The 19072-nt window shown below is 44.7% G+C and overlaps 1 protein-coding gene across 7 annotated transcripts in view; it reads left to right on the forward strand.

The window, feature by feature from the left end:
- The first annotated feature begins 2114 nt into the window (after nucleotides 1–2114).
- The window catches only part of NRP1 (neuropilin 1), a 150993-nt gene continuing 134035 nt past the window's right edge, over nucleotides 2115–19072 (forward strand). For 3 of the 7 annotated variants that reach the window (XM_079910531.1, XM_079910533.1, XM_079910534.1), the window contains exons 1-3: nucleotides 2187–2571; nucleotides 14663–15178; nucleotides 18547–18721. In XM_079910531.1, coding sequence (XP_079766657.1) covers nucleotides 15106–15178; nucleotides 18547–18721 — 248 coding nt within the window. In that variant the 5' untranslated portion in view covers nucleotides 2187–2571; nucleotides 14663–15105. Of the gene's footprint in view, nucleotides 2136–2186; nucleotides 2572–13888; nucleotides 14075–14480; nucleotides 14497–14662; nucleotides 15179–18546; nucleotides 18722–19072 lie in introns of those variants that run through there. The other 4 variants (XM_079910528.1, XM_079910529.1, XM_079910530.1 and 1 more) reach the window with 4 other exon arrangements.

Consider the following 19072-nt stretch of genomic DNA (forward strand, 5'->3'; position numbering starts at 1 on the left):
TTCCTTCTCTTGTGTTTCTTGCCTAGAGAAGTTCCTTTAGCAGTTGTTGTAAAGCTGGGTTTGTGGTGCTGAACTCTCTCAGCTTTTGCTGGTCTGTAAAGGTTTTAATTTCTCCATCAAATCTGAATGAGATCCTTGCTGGATAGAGTAATCTCGGTTGCAGGTTTTTCTCCTTCATCACTTTAAATATGTCCTGCCTCTCCCTTCTGGCTTGCAGAGTTTCTGCTGAAGGATCAGCTGTTAACCTTATGGGGATTCCCTTGTGTGTTATTTGTTGTTTTTCCCTTGCTGCTTTTAATATGTTTTCTTTGTATTTAATTTTTGACAGTTTGATTAATATGTGTCTTGGCGTGTTTCTCCTTGGATTTATCCTGTATGGGACTCTCTGTGCTTCCTGGACTTGGTTAACTATTTCCTTTCCCATATTAGGGACATTTTCAACTATAATCTCTTCAAATACTTTCTCAGCTCCTTTCTTTTCCTCTTCTTCTTCTGGAACCCCTATAATTCGAATGTTGGTGCGTTTAATGTTGTCCCAGAGGTCTCTGAGACTGTCCTCAGTTCTTTTCATTCTTTTTGCTTTATTCTGCTCTGCAGTAGTTATTTCCACTATTTTATCTTCCAGGTCACTTATCCGTTCTTCTGCCTCAGTTATTCTGCTATTGATCCCATCTAGAGTATTTTTCATTTCATTTATTGTGTTGTTCATCGTTGTTTGTTTCATCTTTAGTTCTTCTAGGTCCTTGTTAAATGTTTCTTGTATTTTGTCCATTGTATTTCCAAGATTTTGGATCATCTTTACTATCATTATTCTGAATTCTTTCTCAGGTAAACTGCCTATTTCCTCTTCATTTGTTAGGTCTGGTGGGTTTTTATCTTGCTCCTTCATCTGCTGTGTGTTTTTCTGTCTTCTCATTTTGCTTATCTTACTGTGTTTGGGGTCTCCTTTTCGCAGGCTGCAGGTTCGTAGTTCCCGTTGTTTTTGGTGTCTGTCCCCAGTGGCTAAGGTTGGTTCAGTGGGTTGTGTAGGCTTCCTGGTGGAGGGGACTAGTGCCTGTGTCCTGGTGGATAAGCCTGGATCTTGTCTTTCTGGTGGGCAGGTCCACGTCTGGTGGTGTGTTTTGGGGTGTCTATGGACTTATTATGATTTTAGGCAGCCTCTCTGCTAATGGGTGGGGTTGTGTTCCTGTCTTGCTAGTTGTTTGGCATAGGATGTCCAGCACTGTAGCTTGCTGGTTGTTGAGTGAAGCTGGGTGCTGGTGTTGAGATGGAGATCTCTGGGAGATTTTTGCCATTTGATATTATGTGGAGCTGGGAGGTCTCTTGTGGACCAGTGTCCTGAAGTTGGCTCTCCCACCTCAGAGTCACAGCACTGACTCCTGGCTGCAGCACCAAGAGCCTTTCATCCACATGGTTCAGAATAAAAGGCAGAAAAAGTAGAAAGAAAGAATTAGTAGAAGTAGAAAGAAAGAAAGAAAGAAAGAAGGGAGGGAGGGAGGGAGGGAGGGAAGGAGGAAGGAAGGAGGAAAGGAAGGAAAAAAAGAAAGAAGATAAAGTAAAATAAAATAAAGTAAGATAAAATATAATAAAGTTATTAAAATAAAAAAATTATTATTAAGAAAAAAACAAAACAAACAAACAAAAAATAACGGACGGATAGAACCCTAGGACAAATGCTGGAAGCAAAGCTATACAGACAAAATCACGCAGAAGCATACACATACACACTCACAAAAAGAGGAAGAGGGGAAAAAATTATAAATCTTGCTCTGAAAGTCCCCCTCCTCAATTTGGGATGATTCGTTTTCTATTCATGTATTCCACAGATGCAGGTACATCAAGTTGATTGTGGAGCTTTAATCCGCTGCTCCTGAGGCTGCTGAGAGAGATTTCCCTTTCTCTTCTTTGTTCTCACAGCTCCTGGTGCTCAGCTTTGGATTTGGCCCCGCCTCTGCGTGTAGGTCGCCGGAGGGCGTCTGTTCTTCGCTCAGACAGGACGGGGTTAAAGGAGCCGCTGATTCAGGGCCTCCGGCTCACTCAGGCCGGGGAGAGGGAGGGGCACAGAGGCGGGGCCTGCGGCGGCCGAGGCCAGCGTGACGTTGCAGCAGCCTGAGGCGCGCCGGGCGTTCTCCCGGGTGAGTTGTCCTTGGATCCCGGGACCCTGGCAGTGGCGGGCAGCACAGGCTCCCGGAAGGGGGTTGTGGACAGTGACCTGTGCTCGCACACAGGCTTCTTGGTGGCGGCAGCAGCAGCCTTAGCATCTCATGCCCGTCTCTGGGGTCTGCGCTTTTAGCCGCGGCTCGCGCCCGTCTCTGGAGCTCCTTCAAGCAGCGCTCTTAATCCCCTCTCCTCGTGCTCCAGGAAACAAAGAGGGAAGAAAAAGTCTCTTGCCTCCTCGGCAGCTCCAGACTTTTTCCCGGACTATCTCCCGGCTAGCTGTGGCGCACTAGCCCCTTCAGAATGTGTTCACGCCGCCAACCCCAGCCCTCTCCCTGCGCTCTGACTGAAGCCCGGGCCTCAGCTCGCAGCCCCGCCCGCCGCGGCGGGTGAGCAGACAAGCCTCTCGGACTGGTGAGTGCCGGTCGGCCCTGATCCTCTGTGTGGGAATCTCTCCGCTTTGCCCTCCTCACCCCTGTTGCTGTGCTCTCCTCCGCGGCTCCGAAGCTTCCCGCCTCCGCCACCTGCAGTCTCCACCCGCGAAGGGGCTTCCTGGTGTGTGGAAACTTTTCCTCCTTCACAGCTCCCTCCCGCTGGTGCAGGTACCGTCCCTATCCTTTTGTCTCTGTTTATTTTTTTTTTTCTTTTGCCCTACCCAGGTACGTGGGGGGTTTCTTGCCTTTTGGGAGGTCTGAGGTTTTCTGCCAGCGTTCAGTAGGTGTTCTTTAGGAGTTGTCCCATGTGTAGATGTATTTCTGGTGTATCTGTGGGGAGGAAGGTGATCTCCGCGTCTTACTCTTCCGCCATCTTCCCGGAAGCTCCGTGGTTGAGTTTAAGCATGTATCTTTTAAAAAGTTTTAATGGGTAACATTTTGTAAAAGAAAATAAACTGGCACTGCAGAGGCTTGTTTCCAATATATCTCAATATAGTCACCTGGTTTTGATTCTTCATTTTGTTAATATGGTGTATCACAGTGATCAATTTGCAGATACTGAAAACTCCTTGCATCCCTGGGATAAATCCCACTTGATCATGGTGTATGATTCTTTCGATGTATTGTTGGATTCAGTGTGCTAATATTTTGTTGAGGATTTTTGCATCTATGGTCATCAGTCATATTGGTCTGTCACTTTCTTATTTTGTGGTATCATTGTCTGGTTTCCGTAACAGGGTGATGCTGGCCTCGTAGAATGAATGCAATTTTTTGTAATAGTTTGAGAAGGACAGCTGTTAACTCTTCTCTAAATGCTTGGTAGAATTCACCTGGGAAGGCATCTGGTCCTGGACTTTTGTTTGCTGGGAGTTTTTTTTTTATTACTGATTCAGTTTCATTACTGGTAATTGGTCTGTTCATATTCTCTATTTCTTCATGTTCTGTGGAGCTTAACATAACTCAAGAAAACATACTACACAAGATTTGAAGAAGAACATAGTGTTCCAAGCCTTTCCTTTTATGATGTGATTGCTGTTTATTACAAACTTCATTCCTAGAGTCCACCAATCATGTTAACCTAAAAACTTTTCGTTTGTTAAAGAAAACGTATTATTTTATTGGGAAGTCTTAGGCCATGTCTTCATGGCAATCTCTCCAGAGTAAATATGTCTTCATTTTCCCCTCAAAGGCAGCTTAGAATTTATGAACCCCCAGTGATATACCCTGACACCAGTGCACACAGGTGCCTTATTCAGTATCCTTATGAGGGTATCCTAGAAGATTCCTCACCTCTAAAACCTTCCCTGAATCTCACCATTCTGTGGGTTAAGTATTGTGCTCTTAAAGTGATCTATTTATTTCAAGGTCTTTGTGAGGGAACCGGGAAGAGAGAATAAAATACGGGACATTCACCAAAAAGAAGACGAAGTTAAAACTGAACTCCTTCACCTGCTTTATAATTTTGACTGACAGTCAACCCTGAATGAACTACTACCCTCAGATCGTGAAATAAAAGCTATGGATTCATGCTGTCTGCTATGAGTGGATATTTAGGTGAAAAACTAAAAACAAAGAACACAATAACATCAACCCTAATCAAAATGAAGAACTAAAAGTTTCAAACGCTCTCACTTGAAAACAGCTAAGTAACAAAGAGAGGGTTCTTCTGAAGAGCAGACAACTGTGGCTTCGGTGGTCTGGCATTCCTTCCCCTTTCTTCAGAGTCCAGAGACCCTCTTTTTCTCTGGGAGAATTCCTCTCTGCATTTTGTCCTCATGGCCACAGGTAGGGTGGGCAAGTGACCCAGGTTGGCTAAAAAGAGTAACCCATCTCCCTTGTGCACATGATCCAAGTGGAGCCAATCAGAATTTTATTAAGATAATCACATTCTTCTGGGGGAGGAAGCACCCTGCCCCTGAATCCTTCTTCTGTGATCACAACCTGGAAGGAAGGCTCACTTAGCCCGGAACAGCCATGACCACCTGGTAACTCTACCTGGAGAGCTCTTGCTTGAGTAGGAAGCCAGCTCAGATGAAACACAGAAGATGTCCTGCTGATTGGCACAAACTGAACCTTTGGCTACACTTCTGCGGGAAGCCAAGTCCACTCCTTCACTTCCCTCAGATATGACCATTAAATTACTTTTTTGTTTAATTAATCCAGATTTGTTTCTTGCTATGCAACGGACAACCCTGATTACCACACACTCATGTATCCTGGAATTGACGAGGTGCTTCCTCTTATATGTTACAGGAAAGTTGCGATCTTATATCTACATAATAAAAGATGTTTGCTTGATATGATCAAGGGTAACATCAACTTCATAGATGGCAGAGTTGGTCTATCTAGGAGAGATAAGACAGACTGTTTAAAAGATAAGACTTGGGCTGTTTAAAAGCCCAAGGCAGACATTTTCAAATCAAGGCCCAAAGAACCCTAAAAATCAAAGAGATGGGAGTCTGCTTTGGCAGACAGCATTAGATCTGAGTATTTTTGAGTCAATTTGAGTCTGAGTTAAATTTGAGTATGTTTGACAGCATCCAGTCTGTGCCTCAATATAATCCCAAAGTCTGTAAAATCACAAAGGGGTTTTGAAAAAGAAAAAACTATAGTGGAGAAATGTGCCTTGGCACACCAGACTAGAGACAAGAGCACAGTATGAATTTAAGAAGCCGTTTGATGTCATAAAACACAAGCTATTGAATATTACTATGAATTTTCAAAAGAATAAACCCACTGTGTTAGTTAATTTTATTAGAAGGCCTTACTTCCAGCTTTTATAAGATACAAACCTAAATTCAAAACATCAATTTCCTATATTTTATTCCATCACAGAGTTGCTGCATAACCTTGCTAAATTCGAACTCACCATGTATCCTGGTTCTCCCATCTGTGGCATGAGAGAGACAAGCAGTGCCTCTAGAGGCTGGTAAGACCCAGGTCTACTCTGAACTCTGTGAATGCAAATTATAATTAGAAAGGCCTGATGTGCACTTGCTTTTTGGCCTTACATTTCAAAAGGCAAACCTATACATATATTTTCTTATTCCCTGTCACTTTACAATTTTGCTGTCTAAACTTTTACGGTTCTATTATTTCCAGCTTCTGCAACTAAAACTTACACTGAAAAAATGAAGGAGAGAAAGTGCAGGAGTGACTCTTGACAAATATTTTTCCTTCCTGTCTACACTGCTATTTATTGTCCCTGCTGGGTTGTTTACAGCTTTTGAGCAGAAGGAAAATGTGCCTGCAAAAGGTAACCAGCTGTACTAATAAGCTGAAAACTTTTTAAAACATAAAACTTCCAAGAAAATCTGCCTTGTTCTGCATGACTTTCTCACCTCATGCAAACTTTTGTATGGCATTAGGGCAAGTCCATCCAGGCAGTGAATTTTGTAGCTGAAAATCAACAAGTATTAATGTATCACCTCTTACATAGGAGACAAAGCACTTTAACAATCTGATGGTTTAACATAATACATTGAAGAAAGATGCCCACTGACAAATAGTCTACCCAATACATTTGTCCAAACTATCAAGGCAGGAAATTATACAATTCAAAGCAAGCAAAAAATTCACATAAATATCTGTGAAAAACTTGTGCAACATCGATGTTGATTCTGGAACTTACAAAACTAAAGAAATATTTTGGTGGTATTTCACATGAATTATACAAATATGCCAGTCTGTGGATGTCTGGTATAGGGTGTAAATATGCATTCTAAATTCTCCTTTGGCCATCTCTAGGAGATTAAAGGACAAAGAAGGGAATGGGTAGGGGCAGAGGTTGTTGCAAAGAGATATTTGGGGTACTTCCCTGAACATCAATAGATACAGTCACTGATTTGTTGTAAATAATGGTTAGAAAAATCCCCCTCTTCTATGGGGATTCCCCTTTTTGAATGCCTTCAAAAAGCATTTATTGAGCACCTACTTTAAATCACTAAAGCTGAAACAATACCATTCATATGCTATTACTAGTTCAGTAGGAGTTAAGCAGATTTTTGTGAGTTTCAGGAAAGACTAGCCAGTTTTTCTAGGAAAATGTGTTTTTCAGTCAAATTCCCAACCTAAAAAATTATCAAAACCACAGCAACAGCAATAATAGCTCCTCTGGTGAGTCAGGTCTTCACACCAATTTCACTGCTTTCTGTTGACTTTCAGTACCTCTCTATCTCTTGTTATAGGAGAAAGGAGATATGAAAGAGAGAAACTGCTGTCCACTCATTCGACAGAATAACAAACCTACTTGCAATTATACTGATCAGCTCCTCTTTCCCTACAGTTATAACGGAGGACCTGTCCCTCTTTCAATCTAGGGTAAATCTGTCCTTCCGTAATCCAGATTATATCCCCTCCTGCCTTCTCAGGCAATTTACACTCTGATTATCTTTTCTGTGGCTTATTTTCAACATCTCCCCCAATACTAGATTCTACCCAACAGCATTTAAGAATGATCAAGACCAAAACAAGACAAGGATGCCACAGGAAAAGAAAATTACAGGCCAATATCCTTGATGAACAGAGATACAAAAATTCTCAACAAAATATTACTAAAACTGAATTCAACAATACATTAAAAGAATCATACGCCATGATCAAATGGGATTTATTCTAGGGATGCAAGTATGGTTCAACATCTGCAAGCTACACAGTGTGATACACCACATTAACAAAATGAAGGATAAAAATCACATGATCATCTCAATAGATGCAGAAAAAGCATTTAACAAAATTCAATATCCATTTACAGTAAAAACTCTCAACAAATTGGGTATAGAGGGAATGTACCTCAACATGATAAAGACCATATATGACAAATCCAGAGCTAACATCATACCTAACAGTGACAGGCTGAAAGGTTTTCCTCTGGGATCAGGAACAAGACAAGGATGCCCACCCTTTCCATTTTTATTCAACATTGTATTGGAAGGCCTAGACTGAACAATTAGGCACGGAAAAATAAATGCAGGTGACATGATAGAAAATCCTAAAGACTCCATCAAAAAACTTAGAACTAATAAAAGAATTCAGTTAAGTTCAAACTACAAAATCAATACACAAAAATCTGTTGTGTTTCTGTATGCTAATAATGAACTATCAGACAGAGAAATTAAGAAAACAAGTCCAGACTCCCCTGGTGGTCCAGTGGCTAAGACTCTGCGCTCCCAATGCAAGGGACCTGGGTTTGATCCCCGGTCAGGGATCTAGATCCCACATGACACAACGAAGACCCAACACAGCCAAATAAATAAATAGACATTTAAAAAAGAAAGAAAAAAATTCCATTTACAATTGCATCAAAAAATAAATAAATAGAACATCTAGGAATAAATTTAACCAAGGAGGTGAAAGACCTGTATATTGGAAACTATACGACATTAATTTAAAAAATGAAAAATACACAAATAAGTGGAAAGATATTCTATTTTCATGGAATGGAAGAATTCATATTGTTAAAATGTCCACACTACTCAAAGCAATATACAGATTCAATGCAGTCCCTATCAAGATTCCAATGGCATTTGTCACAGAAATAAAACAATCTTAAAATTTGTAAAGAACCACAAAAGACCCCAAATAGCCAACACAATCTTGAGAAAGAAGAACAAACCTGGAGGCATCACATTCCTTAATTTCAGACTATAATACAAAGCTATAATAACCCAAACAGTATGGTATTGGCATAAAAGCTGACATATATATTAATGGAATAGAATAGAGAGCCCAGAAATTAACCCACACTTATATGGTCAGTTAATCTATGATAAAGGAACCAAGAAAATACAATGGGGAAAGGATAATTTCTTCAATAAATGATGTTGGGAAAATTGGACAGCCACATGCAAAAGAATGAAACTAGACCACTATCTTGCACCATACATGAAAATTAACTCAAAATGGATTAAAGACATGAATGTAAGACCTGAAACCATAAAACCAACTGGTACATGAAAAGATGCTCTATATAATTAATCTTCAGGAAAATGCAAGTCAGAACCACAATGAGATATCAGCCCATATCTGTTAGAATGCTTATTATTGAAAAGACTAGAAATAAGTGTTGGTGAGGATGTAGAGAAAAGGGAGCCCTTGCACACTGTTGGTGGGAATGTAAACTTGTGTAGTCACTATGAAAAACAGTATGGAGGTTCCTCAAAAAATTAAAAATAGAACTACCATATGATCCAGCAGTTCCACCTCAAGGTATTTATCTGAAGAGAACAAAAACATTAGCTTGAAAAGATATATGCATCCGCATGCTAATTGTAACATTAATTGCAATATCCAAGGTATGGAAACAACCTAAGTGTCCATTGATGGTTGAATGGATAAATTGTGGTATATGCATATATGTATATAAGATGGAATAATAGCCATTAAAAAAGAATGAAATCTTGCCATGTGTGACAACAAGGAAGGAGGGTATTATGTGAAGCGAAATAAGTCGGACAGAGAAATACAGATAAGTGTCTGATCTCTCTTATATGTGAAATCTGAAAATAAATAACCTAATAGCTAAACCAAGCTCATAGATACAGAGAACAGACTGGTGGTTGCCAGAGGAAGTGGGGGTGGGAGAAATAGGCGAACTGGTTTTTTTTGGTTTTGTTTTGTTTTTGTAGTTTAAAAAAATTGAGGAAAAAAACATGTTCAAGAGTACCCCAGCAAACAAAAAAGAAAAAAAAAAAAATCAACCTCCTTCCACACCATTTCCTTCCAGAACTACTGTCTGTCTCCTTCCCTTCAGTAGGAACCTTCAGAGAGAGTGACCTTTACTCCTTGTCCCTATTTCCTTACCTCCATTCACTTCACTTCCACTTCCACTAGTCCACTCCAACCTGGCCTCTAGTCCTATCTCTCCCTTACTCCTCTGAAATGACTCTTGTTCAAGTTAATCCTCAGTAACCATCAAGCCACTACATTCAAGTGTATTTCAGTCCTCATCCAACTAGAACTGTCAACATTATCCAACTCCTTTGCTTAGCACTTCCTTTTAGAAATCCCTCTTCTACCTGACTTTTATGACACTATGTTCTACTGGTTTTCCTCTACCTCTCCAGATGCTCATTCTCAATATACATCAGCGACCCACAAATACGTATCTCCAATCCAAACCATTCCTCCATATTCCTGACTCATCTGATTATCTCAAAGAGACTAAAAACTGAACCAAATCAAACTCATGATCTTCCTTCCACACTAGTCTAGTGTTCCATGCCTAAGTGAAGGCTATCACTATCACCCATCCAGTTATGGAAGCTGGAATCTTAACAGTCATCCTTGAGAACACCCTCTCCTTTGCTGGACTATCCATCTCATCATCTGTCTTGTTGATTACACCTTCTAAATATGTCAGGAATCCAACCTTTTCCAATCTCCACCGCATGATCCTTGTTCAGGGTCTTCTCTTACTTCCTTCCTAACTAGTCTTTTCACTTCTTCCCTTGCTCCACTCATACCGCATTCTCATGTAAATAGCTAGAGCCATCTACTAAGAATACAAAATAAAGTTCTGTTAGGATAAATTCAGCTCATCTTAACTGTGGGTTTTGTGATTTCTTTTTTTTTTTTCGCCTTTGGTTGATAGTTTTTAAATTTTTTTTTACTGATTTTTAAAATTTTTTAGAATTTTTTTTGGCCATTGGTTGTTGATGGTTTTAATTTAGTTTTTGCCGATTTTTTAAATTCTTTAGAATTTTAGTTTTCTATGATTAAATTTTGAGATAGCCTTCCCTTATTTGATTGCTCAAATTATATTTTATAGATTGTCCTACTTAAAAATAGTCCTTTTGAGATGTTGAATAGGTTCTCTCTAATGATGTTTTTATTGGTTTTATGAGTGTTTCTACTGGTTATTATTATTTTAATTTTTATAATTAAAAAGTAATTCAATGAAGGCAGAATAATCTAAGATTATTCTTTCAGACAAATAATAGTTTTCAAATTCTAGCCCTAATGTCTAACACCAACAAATACTGTGAATCTGCTCACATGATTCAAAATTTAACATTGTCTTCCTGCATCTGCATGTACTTGTATTATAGAAACTTTACAGTGTAACTTTGTTTTAAAACTTTGATGGCAGGCTTTTCTCCAATATTTAAAGAATTTTCAGTGTAACTTTTAAAAGGCCCAAAGTGAAGGATCAGAAAGTAAAAGCTAATTTGTTTATCTTCATCCTTCCTCTGCCAATCCAAATGAAGGAGACAGCTCTACATGAGGTCCAAAAGACACCCCTTGAATGATAGTCATTTAACAGCAGTGCTATTTTTAATAGAATTATTTTAAATAATAGGAAATTAAATTCCAATTTTTAATCTTTTCTGTTTCACTTCTTCCATTCTTACATTTCAAATGTAGGTTAGCTCCTACTAAAAATATGTTGTGTCCTTGCTTTTCTGAAATATGTGGACTTGATGCTTTAAAAAACTTGACTAGACTTGATACAGATCTGAAATACCAGTCTCCATATGCACCAACCTGAAATACTTTGAGGACGTTAGCGGCTCAAATGGCCTTATGGGAGCAATGGCTCTCACCTTATTTTTGACAAATTGATGAGCGCTTGATGAAAGAAACCATACATTTACCACCCAGTCTATTTTTTTTAACATCTTATTGGAGTATAATTGCTCCCATAAGCAATTATGTGTGTTAGTTTCTGCTGTATAACAAAGTGAATCAGCTATACATATACATACATCCCCATATCCCCTCCCTCTCACATCTCCCTCCCACCCTCCCTATCCCACCCCTCTAGGTGGTCACAAGGCACCGAGCTGATCTCCCTGTGCTGTGCAGCTGCTTCCCACTAGCTATCTATTTTACATTTGGTAGTGTATATGTCGATGCTACTCTCTCATTTTGTCCCAGCTTACCCTTCCCCTTTCCCCTCCCCGTGTCATCAAGTCCATTCTCTATGTGTCTTTGTCTTTATTCCTGTCCTGCCCCCAGGTTCATCAGAACCATTTTTTTTAATTCCATATATACGTGTTAGCATAAGGTATTTGTTTTTCTCTTTCTGACTCACTTCACTCTGTATGCACCCAGTCTGTTCTTAATGATGGGCCTCGGTTCCAGCCCCGCTCAGGAGGCAGAAGCGAAGGGCCTTCTTCCCGCAGCAACCGCTCCATGGGAGTCCATTGCGCTGGGCACTGCCCATCCAGGGCCTCTGACTGGCTCTCGGGTGCGATGAATCTTCCCTTCAGTGGAATTGGGTCCTACCTAGTCTGGGGATTTGTGGTGTCCGGAAGAATGATGTGTTCACAAGACCAAAATAAAATCAACCTAGGAATACTGCCAAACTCTTCCTGCGTCTATCACTTACGTCAAGTAAAGGTCGGTCTGTCTCCCTTTGCAGGGGAATTGCAGAAGTCTAAAACTGACCCTTTTCTGCGCTTAGTAGAATCCAACAGCAGAGGAAAGAGGTTGTTAGCGAGAACAATTTGCTCTGCACCAACCCACTAGCGGGCAATTATCAATCAGTGCGGTAGGGCTCCCATTACCCAGTACTGCGTGTGGAAACTCCGGAGTCCAGAAAAGCCTCAGATCAGCTGAGACCAGAAAAATCAGAGGCAGAACTTAAATATGATATTTCCCCCAGAGTACCTTCTGCGTGTCTTATTAGTTGGTTGGAGAGAGACTGGCAAAATGCTCAGCTGGGGAGCAAGAAAGAGACAGACGTTTTCTGCGCCTCGACCCGCGGGAGGTGCCCTTCCCCGGGAAAGGCGGGAGGGAGCCCGGGGGCGAGGTTGCGGAGTGAGGGCAGTGCCTTTCTGAGTGTAGGATCTGGTGGCTTTATTTGTTAGCTGGTGGCTCCAACCTGGGAAATGCACACTCAGCAGGGAAAGGGAAGAGAGATTGGCGGCAGTTTTCTAAAAACAACACAGATCAAGTCTCCGCTTGTGCCCCTTCGCTCACCCCGCGGAGGCACAGAGACGGGTCAAAACCGCTTCCCGGACCGAGCGCGGCCGCGCAGTTCCCACTAAGAAGGAGGAGGGCAGCCTTGACTCCAGGACTCCAGGACTCCAGGACGCCCAGGCGCTGCGCCGCCCGGTTCGCCTTCTCTGTCAACCGGCCAGGTTCAGAGAGGCGCCTCTCCCTACGAGCCTCGGGCTAAGGTCGCCCGGGGTCACCCCAAATCTGACGATGCCACTCGCCCCGCGCAGCCGGGGACTGGGACTGGCGGGGGTGCGCCGGGGACCGAGAGGAAGGCGGGGAGGAGGCGTCGCACGTTCGCGGTAGCCAAGCGCCCGGGCTTCCCTCCGCGGCGCTTACTCCCCGGGGTCTGCGCAGGGCGCGGCTGGCGCCCTGTCTCGCCCCGCCACTGCCCCTTCCGCTCCACCCAGGCGTTTGACTCCCGGCCTCGTAGTGCCCCCTTCCAACCCCGCGTCCGGGGTGGGATAGCCGAGAAGCAGGAAACCAGTGAGGGCGAACAGGCGCTCTCGGGCAGGGCGACTCGCGGCGCCCTGGGTGCTGGTCTCCAGCTTGGAGGCGGGGACTTCCCGGGCGCGGGCGGGCGAGCCCGGGGTGCAGCTTTGCACCGCGCGGGGCTCGCCTACACCCCAACCGGCGCGCGCCACCGCGCCCAGCCGCCACCCGCGAGCGCTGAGCCGTCGCCCGGGGCCCGCGCGCCCTGGGCCTCCTCTCTCCCGTCCCGCCCCTAGTTCTTCCGCCAAAACCTTTGACCAGAGTCTTCCTGCCAACATTCCTAAATCTCTTTTGCCAGCTCTTTGCGCCAGGTAGGAATAAGGCTCTGCTTTCGGGTGTGTGCAGAAACGCCGTTCCCAGGAGGCGTCTGACCTTTTCACCTTCCCCACGAACTCCTTCGGAGGGGGTCCGCGGGCATTTACCCCTCTCAAGGGCCTGATCCGCTGCCAAAACCTGTCTGTTCCCTGAAATGTCCTTGCTGTTCCTATCCGCAGAGGCTTTCTGCAGCAGTTCCCGGAAAGCCCTCGGGGATGGAACTGGGGGGCATCCAGCCCACAGTGAGGACGCGCCGCCGTGGGAGGCGGGGGGGGGGGGGGGGGAGGAGCTGGAGGGCCGGCGTGACCTTGGCCTGTGGTCTGAACTGGTACCGTGAGAGCCCTGCCAGGAGCAAGCCCCGCCCCCGCCACTGTTCCCCTCCCCCCGGACTGCACAGGAACCCGGGGCACTGGACCCCTAATTTCCAAACCCCGAGCACCTGGGCTCCGAGTCAGGATGCTGGGCGGGGTCGGGCGACGACTGCCCCCTAGCTGGAAGGCACACCAGCTCCCACCCTCCAGGGTCCCCTCTGACCCAGAGGAGAGGACACCAGATCTCGGGTAACAATGGAGCCCGCGGCGCGCGGCGGGCACCCGAGCACGCCAGGCGCCCAGCAGCGCGCCCCTTTACCGGGCAGGGAGGCCGGGTGGGGCCGCAACACAGCCTCGCCCGCGCCAATCTACTGACTCGGCTCTACGTGGCAGCGACACTATCGACCCTCGCCCGGCTCCGGGGTGCGTCCCCCACCCCTGCCGCGCTTTCCTCAGCCCCTCCGGGCCTGTCCCGCAGCGTCCAGGGGCACCCTGCTGCTCCTGCCCTAGGTCACTACCCGGCTGCCCCGGACGCCTGCCGGGCGTCCGGAGTTGGGAGCAGCAGCCGCTACCTCCCGAGCGCCCCGCACGCCTCCGCGGCGGATCCCCAAGATCCTGGGCTGGGACCCCCCGGGGTACCAAGCGAGCACGCCGAGGTGGGCCAGCTCGACCCTGGCGCTGCCACCGACCTCGACGCCCAGTCCCCCAGACACACCCGCCAGCCCGCCCTGGGCGCGGACCCCCGGCGCCTCCCTTCCCGGGAAGGTCCCAACAGGGCCTGCGGGAGAGACGGACAGACGCACGGGGAACGCACACGGAGGGAAACTTGTTCCTCCCCGTCTCCTGTCAGGCAATTGCTGGCGAGCCCGTGCGGGGAGAGGGGCGGGAGGAAGCGAGGGAAGGGCTCCAGAAGGGGAGGGGAGGAGGAGGTGGGGGAAGCAGGGGTGCAGTTGGTGAAACAACTACGTCTCCCGCTCATCTTTTCATTGCTTGCTCCTCTCCTTCGCGCAGACACCTCGGACCTCCCCTGGGCGCCAGCTCCTCGGCTCCAACGCGTCCAGAAACAAGCCGGATTTTTTTTTTTCTTTCTTTCTGGAAATTGGCGTTGGTGTGCGTTTCTCTACGTCTCTCCTCCTCCCACCACCACCCTCCCCCCCTTTTTTTTTTCTGAGACATGGCCCGGGCAGTGGCTCCTGGAAGAGGAACAAGTGTGGGAAAAGAGAGAGGAAACCGGAGCTAAATGACAGGATGCAGGCGACTTGAGACACAAAAAGAGGAGGGTTTCTCTCGGATCACGGCATTGCCTCGCCGCTTTCCTTTCTCCAAGACGGACTGAGGATTTTACAGCTCTGGGAGGAGTGGAAGCGCTCCGGATTGTTGAGATCGCCCCGGTGCTCTGTTTTCCCTGCACGTTCGGTTCTCCCGCGTCTGCCCGGGAACCCAGCGAAGGGAGGATGGAGAGGGGGCTACCGCTCCTGTGCGCCGCGCTCGCCCTGGTCCTCTCGGCGGCCGGCGCTTTTCGCAACGGTAAGTGACAGGCGGAGACGCGCGGCCACGGGGGTGAACCCGGCTCCAGGCTGCCCGCGTCCGGACCCCGGACCCGCGCCCAGCTGCCGGGGTCCACCGCGGAGAGCCGCCTCCTGGGCGAAGGAAACTTTTATCCAGGCGGAGAAATCAAGCAATAAGATCAGTCGGTGTAGGGCAGGGAGATTTCAAGTGCTCTGACTCCCTCCTGAAGTTGGTTGTTTGGCCGTGGAGGTTCTCCTACCTCTGCTACAAGGCAGAACTGCTTACCTTCCCGGAGCAGCACACCAATTATCTTAATAATGTTTCCTCCCAAAGGCAAATTAGATGAGACTCCCTTTCAAAAATCTGATGGCTGTTGAAAGTTAATGAACACTTTACCAGGAGAACTTCCTGGTTCTCGAGCAGCTCCCCCGAACTGTTTCCTCTGGTGGGTGCCTGCAGGAGATAGCGGTTTGCTGGTGGATGTAACTCCCTCCTCCGCTTTTGTAAATGGCCCTGATCTGTCTGGAGTATGAATGAAAGTTACATCGTGTCAATAAAGGAATCTGATACATACGGTGTAAGGCACCAGGATATCTGAAAATCCCCAACCTAGTTGCAGCTTCCACTTAGCTTTTAAAACCACTCACTGTTAAGTAAATGGAAGACCGTGCTGGGTTATAAACAGTATCCTGTAACCTAAATAATGTGTTTTAAAATGGGATCTGGTTGTAGGCACGTTTGACTTACACTGTAAAGTAGGTGGGAGCAAGGGGACGGCATTATCTTTACAGTAAGTCTTCAGCAATTATTATTAACTAATTATCAAATATTTACTTTTGTCTGGCTTAGATTTCAATCAGAGTAATTAGAAGGAAAGACCATCCGCTACTTACGGTGGTATATTGTTTTAATAAGAGACCACAAGTGGAGGAGTTCATACCGAGAGGAATGTAAATCACATCTTTACGATGGAAGTTAATCTTTCTAATATGCTTTCTGGAGGTTTCGTGATTGAAGCAATCGATTTCCCCAACAGCTACCAAGCAGTGTTCTAAAAGATACACTTGGAAGCAAAACACACACACACACAATTGTGAATGTGGAGTTCAATTTATTAATGAACCTCGGGTGATGGCATCTTTCTATAGTCCGGCAGGGAACGAAATAACATTCACTCCAATTGAAAGAGCTCAAGTGGTTAGACTTTAGAAATTACAGTAACCCAACCTCTGCCTCCACAACTCTGGAGATTAAATCGGTGGTGGTGTTCATAGGATGGATTTGAAATCCAATGCAAATAGCTTTCAGACTTTAGGTTGTGAGCTCCATATGTCTGTGTGTGTGGGTGTATGTGTATGTACATACATGAGAAATATATATACTTCTTAGTTTTCTTCACAGACATCTGGGGAAGGCTGAGACCCTGAGCTTCAATCGGTGACTTGACTAGTTAAACCCATGTTGCTGTGCTTGCAGGGCCCAGAGCCAGTTAATGCCTCTGTAGCTCAACAGACCTCTTCCAGCCATGTCCACCTCCTCCAAGTACCAGGGTCTGCTAAATTAATTCATTAACCTTATTTAGGACTAATGGTCCAGAATCGTTAGAAACTGCTCTTTCTTAATCAACTGTTGGAGAGATTTAACAGAGCCAGGGAGTCTAGGAGTCCGCATTATCTTATTACACTGTCACTTTCTCAGAAGTCACAGATTAAAGAGCTCTGGTGTGGTACTGAATCCACCTAAATGTCTTCTGAAGTGACTCTGTCGAGTGGCTACAAGCAGTGCTGTTTTATTTCACTCGTCTAACAGATGCCAGACACTGCCATGATGTTTGTACAGAGCTGGAGGAGACTTAATGAGATGGGGTCGCTTTCCAAGTTTTCTGCACATTTAAAATAATGCAAGAGCCTCGGCAGAATCACATAACAGAGTCCAATATGATCATTAGCTGAGATTCTGAACTCCGGTTACAACATCATTTCTTCTTGGCGAACCTTAAGCTTCTAAAAGCCAAGGCAAAGGAAACCCATATAAGGCTACCCCCAGTCTAAGAAACAAAGTCAAAAACATCTAGCAATCGAGAAAAACAATGTAATTTATATTGTCTTCTTTTTAATTTATGGGAAATGATTTCTGTAATGCATGTAGCTTTATGCATTTTTGATGTGCGCTTCATCTTTCGTTTCCATTTGACCTGGTTTTCCTGTAATAAAATTCTGTAGATTTATAAATTCATGCTGAGAGCAAAGAATGCCATTCGCTTTCCACAGGGAATCTATTAGATGCAATATTAAAATCTATAGATACCATTACTGAAAATTTGTGATTGATAGGCTTATATATTTCACTGCTTTCATACCTGTTCCTCTCACATAGTTTATGCACCAAATTTTTATTGCTCGAGATTAAGCATCAGTAAATGTGGCAGCATTGCAGGCTGAGGCTCTCCAATATGAAATCCATCATTAAAAGTGACAATGAGGGTCCACACTGAACAATAAAGCAGCCCGGAGACTGGTTTCTTTGGCTCTCAGTGAATCACTTTGGCCTTTGGGTTTTTTGAAAGGAGGGCTCAAAACTTGTTAGCTCGCCTTTCCTAAACTGTGACAGTGTAGCTCATCATATGTGATACCCAGACCTCCCTGTGGTGGAGCTTTTTTCCAACTTGTAGGTAATTAGAATTAATGCTGTGTAGCTATTTATTTTTCTTTCTGCCCAGTTACTTTGATCTGGTCTCCAAGACTGAGCAACTTGGAGCAGTAGAGCAGAATTATTTCTGCTTCACCACATGTACTTTGTTCTCTGATGATCTGGATCTCAAAAGCAGAGATAACTCAAAATCACTTAGGTTTACAGGCAGATAAAACAACAACAACAAAAGGTCTGGCTTTAAGCCAATTGAAATCCTGGATGACAATCCCCACTGATCAATGACACAGACCAGGCTTATCATCAAAAAGCAACACAAAGGGTCAAATAGCATCTTTTAGTCGCCTTCACTTAGAACTTGCTCCTTAATGCAATTACACTTCTGGGGGGATAATTAAGTCTAGCAGAGGCTCCCTGGGGACCATGTTAACATCCATTGAGGGGACTTAATGTTTTTAATGCTAGAAGACCTTTTTCTTGGGAGGGAACTTTGTGTGGGGTGGGGGTGGAGTCCTATCAGATCTCAGTCTGCTCTCCTCCTGAACCGACTTCCTGAGATCAAAGAGTGTCCTTTGGTGGCGTGTTGGTATTGGCGCCACCTGAAGGACCTGCAAGCGCCTCTTGGAGCTCCCCTTAAAAAGTTATGGAATGTTTAATAACTGGTCATTTATATGTAAATTTAGAATACCTAACTGGTTGTCAGGAAAAGGTCTACTAAAATATTATTTTTATTGCAGATAAATGTGGAGATACTATAAAAATTGAAAGCCCCGGGTACCTTACATCTCCTGGTTATCCTCATTCTTATCACCCAAGTGAAAAATGTGAATGGCTGATTCAGGCTCCTGACCCATATCAGAGAATTATGATTAACTTCAACCCTCACTTCGATTTGGAAGACAGAGACTGCAAGTAAGTGAGAATGTTTGAACAGGGCGCCACAGCACCATCTAGTGGGCGCAGGTGTCTATGGGGGGGAAGTCTGTGAACCACCTAGAATGTAAATGGATCCAGGAGGGATTCTGATCTAGGCCAGATCATGTGTCAATGGTATGGAAATTAAATTATGTTAAGTGATTTCTGAGTTCCCTAAACCAGGGAAATTATATTTAAATGTGTAATTTCTCATACTCTTTTTTCCTGTTAACACTTTTGGTTTTGGAACTCTTTTGTTAAGAAATGTGTATATATGTGTCTTTTTTTCCTGGAAAGGTGAAGAATTAGAAACCCAAACTCTCACTTGAGTTCTTACTAAATATCGTA

This window comes from Stenella coeruleoalba (assembly GCF_951394435.1).
Source record: "Stenella coeruleoalba genome assembly, chromosome: 2".
Classification (NCBI taxonomy): Eukaryota; Metazoa; Chordata; class Mammalia; order Artiodactyla; family Delphinidae; genus Stenella; species Stenella coeruleoalba.